Source organism: Ictalurus punctatus, chromosome 24 (genome assembly GCF_001660625.3).
Source record: "Ictalurus punctatus breed USDA103 chromosome 24, Coco_2.0, whole genome shotgun sequence".
NCBI lineage: Eukaryota > Metazoa > Chordata > Actinopteri > Siluriformes > Ictaluridae > Ictalurus > Ictalurus punctatus.
The window spans coordinates 13257843-13269993 of record NC_030439.2 but is presented as its reverse complement, the minus strand read 5'-3'; the positions used below and the strand labels follow the sequence as shown (position 1 = coordinate 13269993).

Genomic DNA, 12151 nt, shown 5'->3' with positions numbered 1-12151 from the left:
GGTGTCTTTAAAACACATTAAAAATACAGACTTCTGGATATATCCCCCCTTTTTTAAAATTAATAATTACATCTTACATCTTTACATTATATTACAATAGGAATTGAGTGTGAGTGTGTGTGTGTGTGTGTGTGTGTGTGTGTGTGTGGGTGTGTGTGTGTGCGCGTGCGTGTGGTTGTCTGAGAGTGAGAATTTATTTTTCACACCAAATTGTTGAGGCCCCCTGGGTGCCCCCTGGAACCCTTTGTTGGATAAATGGTATGGAAAATGGATGGATGGATGGAATAATAACAATAATATCAGTTGTTGCGCTACACAACCTGCAGATGGCAGTAATAACCAAATGTTGAAACTACTTTAAAAAGATTGTAGGTTGGGCTCCCTTCAGCACTTTTATTTGCTCCAAACATAAAGTGTTACTATTCTACATAACTTAGTTTTCCTTTACTGTGAGTTACGCATTTACTGATGACGTCATCTTTCAGCAATGAGCCAAAAGAGGAGGTTCAATATCTGAGTCATAATTGGGTCAAAAGAATGAAAGCAAAAATTCAGAAGAAACAACTGTTTGGTTTTCAATAGGCTATATGTGTTTAATAATACATATATGCATGTAGCATTAGGGTATTCATGAAACCAGGAAATAAGGAAGTCAGGTTAACCCCAACAAAACATGCCTATGTCAAACAGCAGGTCTAATACCTACAACTTCATATAAAAATATATATGTATGTATTATGTAATTAATTAAACTGCCTCTATGATTTACCAAAATATAACATGTAAAACCAAGAGCCTTTGTTTAAGCTATTTACATTTTTGTTTTTACAGGTCTAAATATAAAAATATGGTGATTTCAAGATGTTATGCATAAGTCATGTTGAACATGGCACCCACCAAACATACAGATGTGGCATCACTTTCTATGAAGCCAATAAAATCATTATAATGCTGCTTATAATACGTTGTAAGTTATTAACGATTTATAATGAGCCTTTATATAAACTATAATAATGGCTGATAAAGCTCTAATAATATGCTATAAATAATCCCTTGATAACCCTACAAGCGCAACAGCGCCCCCAGTGGTTGTAAGAAAATACACAGAATGGTATGAAGAAGCGAGGCTGGTGATGGTCTGGTTCATGCAGCCTATCAGTGCCAGTCATGTGAGATGATTACACAGAGTGAAACGTCCCCTAGGTGTGATCTACATTTGGGCTGATATATTTCAGGTCATGTCACTGACACACCCATATCACGACAGTGACTAAGAAACAAAGAATAATGAACATGAACAAGTAGAAAATTACAGATCATAAAAACACTTAAAAAATAGAAATCATGAATTCAGTTTCCTGTCTAAGTGTGTGTGTGTGTAATAGTTTGCCCCACATAATTCTTATTGTCATCATAGAGACCTTGTGATATAATGCATTTCTCAGCCCTAATAGTTTCATTGTTGCTTTTGTAAGTAACTATCACAATCAGCCGTCATTGATAATGAGAAAACGCTTATGAAACTAAACAGTAAATATCATGTTTTTGTAAAAATATATGCCTTTGTCTTATTCATTTTGCCCTATGGGTATGCAAACTTTTGCACTTCAGTGTACTCACTTCAGCAATCATATGAAAAAACAGTGACTGGCAGTGTCACTTGGATTTATCTGTTTGCCTGTTGGTTGTTTTTTTTTCCCTGTTAAAGACAGTTATTGTGAACGAAACCTCCCCTTTTCACAGACACTCCAGGAAGCGCTTACACTAAACACACTCTTGGAAACAGTGACATGCTGGCATATTCATGTGAAAATGAGCCTTTATAACGACATATAGTTCCAGATGACCGTATAAAATGTGATTTTAAAAATGATATATATAAAATTATAGTTCCTCATAAAATTTTATTTATTTATTTATTTATTTGCACAGCTGAGGTTTGGTAAGTTTTCAAATTTACTGTCGGTTGGAAGGTTGCATTTAAGCATTGGATCATTGGATGGTGGTTTAGAGTATCTTGTGAATTTATAAATCCAGATTGCCTCTGCTAGGAGGTTAATATTTGCCCATATTTTAACTAGATAATTGGCACAAAAATAGAGATCAAAACAAAAGAGAAATGTGTTAGAAAACACAAAAATTGGTGTTGTTGCAAATTATGACCAAATTCAATCTGTGGATTTGATGGATGAGGGTCCAAGATCTTCTACTGACTACTATGACTTCACTAAATATTAATTGTGCAGATGCTAATAAATAGCAGTGTGTTTCATGCTTATAAAACTGTATGGTGTTTTAAAAAATAAATATACCACATCCTCATATACTTAAGTAAAAAATATTACTTATTACATGTTATTCATTTTTGCTCATTATCCTGAAGGATGCCAATAATACTGACGGTGATTTAGTATCAATAACACTTTACAATACTGTTCTAAAACTCATATGTACACTAGAGGGCCAAAGAAAATGTTGGACACCTGACCATCAAACCTATATGTGCTTTTTGAACATCCCATTCCAGGTTCTGTCCTACGTTTGCTGTTTTAATATCCTCCAATCGTCTGGGAAGGCTTTCATACTAGATTTTGGAGCGTGGCTGTGAGGTTTTGTGATCATTCAGCCACAAGAGCGTTAGTGAGGTCAGGCACTGATGTTGGGTGAGGAGGTCTAGGGTGCAGTCCGTTGAGGTCAGAGCACTCTGCAGGACACACAAACCATGTCTTCATGGACTTCGCTTTGTGCACATGGGCATTGTCATATTGGAACAGGTTTGTGCCTGTTCTTCCACCTAAGGAAAATGTTAATGCTACAGCATATAAAAACATCCTATACAATTGTCTGCTTCAAACTTTGTGACAGCAGTTTCGAGAAGGCCTACATATGGTTGTGACGGTCAAGTGTCTACAAACTTTTGGCCATATAGTGTATATATATGTAGGCTCTAATCAGAAATGAATAAGTACTACTATATTAACACTTAATTACAGAGTCTAGCTGCCTTCCCTATACTGAAGATCTAATAGCTACATGGTTGCCATGAGTGATTGAACAGTATTATAAAGTGTTAATAAAAAGTCCTATTGAAGTTTAAATGGTCAAGATAATCAGAAGACAGTGAATTCTTACACAGCAATGAAGAAAACAATCGATGTTGTTTATGGAGTGAATTATTTTGTAAAAGTAGATAATAGTGCTTTAGTTCCTGGTTAATAAAGGCAGTGACAGCGCTGCTGATTTCCCTGTCAAATGAGGGAGTGGTTGGAGCAGCAGATAGTTGTTGCTGTAATTCCTCTGCTCCTCCTGCAAAGCACACAGTGAACAGATGGTCTCCCACCATAAAGCCTGCTCACACATACACATTATGCATTTAGTAGCAGTATTATGACTCAGCTCTACTAAAACAGCCATGTATACCGAAGGGCCTTTTAGTTGTCAGGCTTATCAGTGCAACATATGCAGTGATAATAAATGAAATGAAAGTAAATGGGATCTGTTCTAAGTTGATCACTTGCCCTAGAAACATAAGCATCAGAAACAATAGGATTCAGCAGTTACCCTGCACTCTTGCACAGCCTCGGCATCCATGAGCTATGTTGAAATTAGCTTGATTAGGTGTCTTAGATATAAAGTCATTTTATGTCAAATGCTTCTGGCTTTATTTTGTTAGAATAAACGGCATGGCTCAAGGGAAGAGCTCAGCTGGAGTCATGTCCAAAACCTTCTGTCACTTCTTTTGTCCAGACTGCTGACATAGCAGACATGACCCGAGGACAAACTAGACATAATACAATAAATAAGGAATAAAACATAACTGATAACAGCATGCCTCAAAATGTATTATTCCTCTTATACATATAGCTCAGCTATTTTTTTATTAATTAAAGTAAAATAGATTTTTTGCATTTATAGTTTGGTTTAATGCTATGGGACTTCGTGTAAGTTCCTGTTATCACTTACATTTTACAGCAGCTATAAACAGGTGTTCTCTCGCCAGCCTCTCATTTTTTTTCTCTCCCTTTAAATTAATAAGAAAAGCAAAAAATTGCAACTTGTCACCATACAAACCCCCAGAGCTGCTGTTACAGAAAAATATTCAACACTTTCTGACCAATCAGAATTAAGCATTCAACAGTTCAATGGAATAAACCAACATGCAGTTGATATAAATCTTTATTTTCAAAATAAAGAGGGTTTTTTCCTCATAAACTGTGAATATTTGCAACAAATTGCATCTGCAATGTAATATACAGAGCATCTCTGAATTTTATGACATATACAATAGATAAAATGTCACTGCAATGTGCAAAAATACAGTATTAGAATAAAAAAAAAACTTGCATATATTTACATGCATGACAGATGGAGCAGTGGCTAGTCTGCATTTGATATTGCTGTATAAATATATAAATACTCTCAGGTATCAGTTAAGATGGTAAAGTATAAACAGATATCGAAATCACATCATAATTATTGCAAAGCTTTTCAGAGTTCCAGTAATACCACTAAAGCTGAATGTCAATGAAAAGAAAATAACAGTAACAAAACCAAGAAAAGCTATATACAAATCTGAGGACCCTGGTGAAATATGCTGTAAATAAACATCTAAAAAATATCACCTTTATGTATCATTGGATTATGGTTATGATTCCCACTTCACTAAGGGTTTTATATTATAAAATGTTAAACAAATAAAACCATATTGAAGTGATGGTAGGAAGAAATAGAGAAAGGATGGCAATTGACCAGCATCGCCAGTGCTTTTTTTTTTTTTTTTTTTGAGTGGGGTTTGGGTTTTTTTTAGTCTTTGCAGAAACACTTCTTCCCTAAATCCTGCTTGTTTCCATTGAACCTGACGATCACTTCAGCAGACTCAGTGTTGGAGTTTCAGGAACATGTTTGATGACATCATAGATGGTATGCAAATCTCGGGCTGAATCGAGCCGTGTCAGAGATCTGCAGGATGCCTGGGGAAAATGAAGGGAACATTACCGAACGACAACTTAAACTAGGAGTGTAACACAATTCTACTATCTCTATCAGTATCTGTCTGTATCTGTATCTTCTTAGGGTTCCATATAGCAGTCCCTTCAGGATTTTGTGATTTTGCAATCAGAGAAATGAACGCAAAATCAGGCAAACTCTACAATATTCAGAGGAGCTTGCAATAGTTCTAAATTACCACAGATTTTCTGCAGATTTGGACCAAGGCTCGCCATGTGACATCATCACAAAGCACATTCAGACAAAGCCAAAGGTCTCATTTACCAACAAACATCACTATGGAAGACCATTCAAAACAATTTTGTGCAATTGCAATTTCACAAATTCAATTAGTTTTCTTCAAAAAAGCACTAAATTGCACTAAGTTGCATCGTAATTTAAAAAAGCCTCAGCAAAATCACAAAAAAAAGCTCCACAAAATCTTGTAAGGACTAAAATATCTGTATCTGTATTGGGATTTTAACCCAAAATGGACATGGATTAAACTGGTAGGGGTTTTTTCTTTCTTTTTGGTAAAACATCAGAAAAAAAATCTGGAGGTAGACATGTGAGCACTGTGAGCAAACACAGCTACATCACTCAAGTTAACAATTGGGCTGAACTACAGATGTTTTTTCACAGAATGTTTTTTAATCCTTTAATACAATTTTTATTTGTTTATTTTTTATTATTATTTTTTTTTTATCCTGCGGGATCCCAGTACCAATGCACTCTAAAATCAAATGCCCTGTTAAACTTTCTGGCAAGTTTCTTTTTAAAAAAAGTAGTGCACCTTCTATTCATTTCTGTATTTGTATCTGCTTAGAACACATTATCTGTTCATTATGAATAATGTATTTGTATTTGGTTACATCCCTAACCAAATCGAAACAGATAGAACAGATCACTAACCTGCCTGGACTCCATTTTCCCAGGTATGGAAACGAATTCATAGATGCCAAAATCTTCAGTGGCATCCTCATGGCCTAGCAAAAGAGAATAGTAAGGATAATAATTCACAGATGACCTACATGTATGAAATACTGTAAGGGATCAAACAAGAGTCACTAAACCTGAAAGAGATTTTGGATTAGAATTTATTTAAAGTAGAAAAAGAGAAATTAGTTGCATATTGAATAGCTATTGCTATTCAATAGCAATAGCTATTGAATAATCCATGACCATTACTTACAGAATTTTTTTTGCTTTAAGGTGAGCAACTATATACCAGCTTGAGACTTTGGGGATTAATTGTAGTGTTAGTATCTCGCTAAATATTCATTTTCCTGTTAAAAAAAAAAAAATTTAGTTTTTGTTGCATATGTTTTGACATTTGTCTACATTTTGTCAGTTTGTTATCATTTTAAGGTTATTATATGTTAAAAATAAAATAAAATAATAATAGTAGTAGTAGTAGTAGTAATAATAATAATAATAATAATAATAATAATAATAATAATAATGTGCTGTTGTTAGTATTATTAATTAGTAATAATAATATGTATAATATTATTATTAATATTATTGTTGTTGTTTTTGTAATGGCTTGTTTTCAGTCAAATTGTTGTTATTTCTATTATTGTTATTTTATTATTTATGGAATAGTTGTTATTATTATTACTGTTGCTATTATTGTTGTTTGCAATAAATATTATTACCTTGTCTCTTTAGCTGTATTGCATCTTAGACCTCTCAATATAAACTACCTGTGTATTCACTCCCTATTTACATGTCAATTTACTGCTTTCACTTTGTGTCACAAAACAAGCTCGCTGCTTCCTCAGCACACCACAAGCACCAGTATTAATTCAATCTGTAACTGACATCGAAACTTATGTCTTCATGCTTCCTCTAATATTTATGGCTTACAGTATACCCTGTAATTATGGTTAATAGTCATAGCTGAAGCTGATAAAATGATTTCAATATGTCTGTGTGACCAGCAGCTATGTACACAGCACTGCTTAACAACACACACTTGTTGCATTAGTGAATAAACCATGCAGGGTGCTTACCTGAGCGATGTAGACCTTTCTGTTCTGGGATAGGCCTAAAGGGGGCGGGGCCAAAACAGATATCATTTAACCACAGAGTAATAAAGTAAATACGTCCCTCTGTAAATATTGAATCAAGTCTCAGTTTTCTTACCTGCTGTAGATTTTCATGAACACTGTAGAAGGGGAAAATATATAATTAGAGATGATATCATAGCCATGTGAGGACACATCAGAACTTCCCCATCTCATGAACTAGAGCTGATTTGCATAAAACCTGTATGCCTAAACCTACTCATAGCTGCAGTCAAATTACGGAATAATTTGTTATTTGCTTAAACTCAAATCCCAGAACAGCTTGGCTGGATGAGACTTTCTCTAAACACTTAGTGACGGACTTGTGTATGCGCACCCAGAAAAGCACACACACACACACACACAACACACAACACACACACACACAACACACACAACACAAGCTGGGTGTACCTCTTTTCGGATGGCAGGACTTCCTGAAGAGCACAATTAACATGCAGACAATAATTAGTAACGAGAAGATGGTGATGGCAGCTAAAGACGACACTGCAGTTTCTTCCTGGACAAGATTTTCTCTGCCTGGAAAGAGATTTCTGTTTTTTAAATGATTCTACATTATTTATTAGGCTATAGTTTCTAAAAATAAAAATAAATAAAAAAAATATATAATTATTCAATAATTGATTAATATCAGTGTGGTTTGTGGTGTCGGAATAAAAGTCTCTTAGTCTCTAAATCCCACTTTACCCAGAGAGCTCTACCCAGGACAAATATGCATAATTACTTGTAATAGGAGTGAAACTGAATCTGCACTAACTTTTGATTTCTAATAGCTGTGAAATTTAAAGCTGAGTTTAGCTGGAAAACTGGAAATTTGGATGTTGTTAAAAAAAACAACAGCAGGCTCATGGAACAGCTGTCAGCCTCTATTTACTTTCCATGCAACGCATATTTCTCATAATGTATTGTGATATGTGCCTAGCAACTGGGAAAAAAAAGGTGGTCTTTGTTAAACATACAGCATGCTTATCAGATGTTCCCTGCCAAATCATTATAATCATTAGACATGCTGAGCCATGGCTGGGAAATATCTCTCCATACAAAGTCAAACAATATCCTGATAAATATCCAAATAAATATCATCATTATTACCTTTGCCAAGATTGGCTACCACAAGTGTGAATTGAGTCTCATCCTGTTTATTGGTTACGTTGTTAAAAGCCCTGCACAAGAACTTTGTGGCGTGGCCCAGAGTGAGAGACGCCACCTCAAAGCGAGGGCCGGTCTTGAGCACTTCTGTGCTGTTGTCATGTCCAGAAATCCACACACAGGTGTTGGGAGGGTTCGAGTCGGCCACGCAGTCGAAAGATACCATCTCGCCCTGATTTACAGTGAACACCTCACCAGTTTTCAGACCCTGTTCACAGCTCACTTCCAGGTTGTAGGGGCCATCTAACAGGGGGAAATGCTCATTAACATTAATCGTTAACAGTTCACATTAACATTCCCTCAACTTACAGTGCTTACTGTATTAATTAACACTGATAAACTATGAACTTTAGCATTAATACACCTGAAATAAGGTTAACACTTGTATTAATGAGTATGCAAGGAGTATTTTTTTATATCACATTCCATAACCTGACCTGAATATGCTATTTTGAAAGAAAGCCACAATAACACAATGCAATAAAGTAAATATTAATGTGGATCAGTACTAATGTGTACTACTGCACAGATGTAATATAACCACACAACCTGTCACTGCAGTGTAAACATTAGTTGGTTCTCATGCAACAAGAGGAACTTACTAGACACAACCCATAATGATTTACTAGAGAATTTGACTGAAGATGATATACAGTTTGAGGGAAATGGAGGTAGTGGGAGTGAATCTAACAATATAGTGTAGGATGTAAAAGAGGAAACAGAAAAGTGGAACACTCACAGAACACATTGAGCTCCATGACTTTACTTCGGTAATGGCTGATGGGGTTACTGACTGCACAACTGTACGCGCCAATATCCTCCTTCTTCACCGGGCTAATGTACAGGGTGCTGTTGTTCTGCAAGAAGACATGACGTGTGCTTGGGTTGACTGGACGGTTGTTTCTAAACCACTCAAATTGTGGCTTAGTTCCTTTCTCCACGGTGCAGGTCAGGGTAACATTGTTCTGGTCTTCCACAAGCGTTCCTTTGGAGCTTTTCTCAACCACAGGGATGGAAAGAGGCACTGGAGAATACAAGTACAGTAGAACTCAGTCGAAAAGGAGCTACATTAGGAACAGGGCCAGGTTGTATAAAAACCTAAAGTAAACTTAAAGGAAAAATACACTTTGGATGTAATGATGTGGTCTTCACTGACGTCCAAGATTTATTTTGCAATGATCTTTCTGTTTACTTAAAATCTCTTTTATCTACATGTTGGTGTATTTTCCTTTTGGTTAACCATCTCCTACATTACCCACAATGCCATTTGACTGCCTACTGATAGTAGTGTCAGTGAGCTTGAACCCTCTCTTCGACTCTACCTAAAGAGAGCGATGCAGCAGTGCTTTAGTCCTTTAATCTGTCTAACTCTTTCACTTCCTCATCTGAACATTCTGCTCAAACAGATAAAGTACCAAAGTTTGAACTTTCATTCTAATACCGCCATAAACACCATCTGAAATTGCTGACTCATCTTATTTCTGAAATTGCTGACTCTTCTTGTTCATTAAACACCATTATAGCTGAGCAAGCAATGTCCATCTGTGATGTCGCTATTGCACACAGCTTTTGATTTCTAATAGGAATTATGAAAATACAGTATCAACCAACAAATCAGTAGCTGAATCAGTGAGCACATCACAATATTTCAATATTATTTATTTATTTTTTTATGTTTTTCATGGTGGACTTTTCACTTAAGGATTTTGTGTTAGGTAAGAGAACGTCTTGATGGTCTTGCGTAAAAGTTGCTCTCTGAAATGCTCAGGGATTTATTTCAGTGACTGGATTGTTGTAGTAAAATTCCATTCCATTAATAGAAATGAAGCAACAATTACAAGCAATTACTGGTTCATGGAAAATAAGAGAACAAAACCACAGTGTTTTGCTGGAACAATATTCTAAATAGCAAATCTAATTCTGCACCAAGAAAGAAAATGTGTAAGCAAAGATTCAAGGGTACTTATTAGAAGTAGTTATATACTTTCGTATATTTATACACAATTTTGTTATTATTGCTTCCAAACATGTATATTCAAGGAAGCTGACTCTCAGAGCACATACATATATTAAAGAAAGAGTTTGTCATTTTTTGAGCTTCCTAGGTAAAAACACAGAATTTGTCCCTTTTCTCCACAACCAAAAACCCCCTATGTTGTATTTCCCAGAAAAGGAGCTGAGCAGGTCTGTCTGTTCCTGCTAAGGGGTGGAGCTAACTATCCTGGGCGAGAAAATTGTAAACAGAACCCTAAAATGAAGAAAGCTGCGAGATCAATTGTACTGCAGTACTGCAAATCACAGTTCTTCTAAAGTATGCTTGAAGCTGTATGATTTCTACAAGTCTCTGAACATTTGAAACATTACAAACGGCACCTTTAAAAGATGATCATTTTTGAAGGAAGTTGGCACAACAAGCACATTCATTCAAAGACACTCATTCTGAAGGAAGCTATAAACACAAAAGGATGCTTCTTTTTTTTTTTTTTACAGAAAAAATGTTAGGGAACCTTTTGTGCTATTATGAAAAAAAGCAAATTACACGACACTCCATAACAAGTCCTAGCTAGTACCAGTGAACTAAGTAATCTAGCTTGCTGTCTAGATTAGACTGATTATTATCAGTAATAAAGATGAAAATTAGATTGGTTTGTCTATGATGAGGAGGTTGTTCGTAGCTCTGGAGGCAGAAAATCGAGCAAGTTTGAGCTGCTTGTGAGATTTGACTGTAAGCAGCCACAATTAAAGTGAGACATCACATCACCTACCAATGAATGCCCAAAAACAGGTAAGTTATAATGAAGTTATAATTATAGTATAATGAAAGTATAATTATAGTATGTTATATTGCAATATTGGCAATTAAACATTTTCAATTGACCATTTCATAAAATTCTGTATATTCAGTAACTAACAAGACAAATATTTCACCTGCACTATGTCCTCCATTTTGGTTTTTCAACCAATCATTTGTGACCTGATTGGTTGTGAGGTAAAGAAAAAAAAAGAGGCAATTCATATTACTTGGTGCTTCACTGTAAAGTTGAACTATTTCAACTTTTGAAGCTCTCTACCATGATAAAAAGAAAACAAAAGAAAAACCCAGCTCACTTCCCATAGGAGTACATATAAAATAGGAACTGAAGGTTGAGAAAAAAATGCCATAACCATATCAGAGGAGTCAAACCATTCTTACCGTTCACTGTAATCCTCACATTCCTGATAATAGTCTCAGATTCATTATGACCAGTGTGGAATATGTTGAACTCTAGCTGGTAGTCTCCATCATCTGCTTCATCCAAACACGTAAAGCTCAGAGAGATGTTGGCCGGAGTGATGCGCGTCACTGTTTCCTTCAGGCGCATGTTATGGATCACTCCATTGTTATCGAACATAACCATAAGAATGCGTTTAGGGCTCATCTGAAACCAGGAGCCCTGGAACTGCACTCCTTCTTCAGTAAAATGTTTTTCCACGGCGACATAGAGCGGCTTGCCAATTATCCCATTCACGACGGAAGGCACAGAAATAAGCTCTGTGTTAGCACCTTTGAGACAGAAACAAAAACACGTCATATGTGTGAAACCCCAGCCAAGATTATTATGCTGACAGCGACCACACCTACAAGTGTTATTGCAGACTTGCACCAGGAAAAACAAAATGTGCCATTATAAATCTCAAAGATAATGACTCAAATATTGTTTTTCTTTATGATAATCCAATCTGTACTTTTTAACTTATTGATCTTTAAAACACCCAATCACATTAATTAATCCCTACATGGACAGCCTAAACATCAATGAGATTACTGAGGACGGTACCACTTAAAAACCATGAAGATGGCTTTAGGACTGGAATTCCCACCAAAAGTTTTGCCCTCAATTCTTTCTCAGTGAACAGTTGATAACTTGAACAAAACAGACTTCATG

The 12151-nt window shown here is 35.7% G+C and overlaps 1 protein-coding gene across 1 annotated transcript in view; it reads right to left on the bottom strand.

Annotated features, from left to right (window-relative positions):
• Positions 1 to 4764: 4764 nt before the first annotated feature.
• The window catches only part of hepacam2 (HEPACAM family member 2), a 10017-nt gene continuing 2630 nt past the window's right edge, over positions 4765 to 12151 (bottom strand). The window contains 8 exon segments of the mRNA NM_001200822.1: positions 4765 to 4970; positions 5899 to 5972; positions 7002 to 7036; positions 7135 to 7156; positions 7470 to 7595; positions 8169 to 8468; positions 8965 to 9249; positions 11419 to 11769. Coding sequence (NP_001187751.1) covers positions 4863 to 4970; positions 5899 to 5972; positions 7002 to 7036; positions 7135 to 7156; positions 7470 to 7595; positions 8169 to 8468; positions 8965 to 9249; positions 11419 to 11769 — 1301 coding nt within the window. The 3' untranslated portion in view covers positions 4765 to 4862.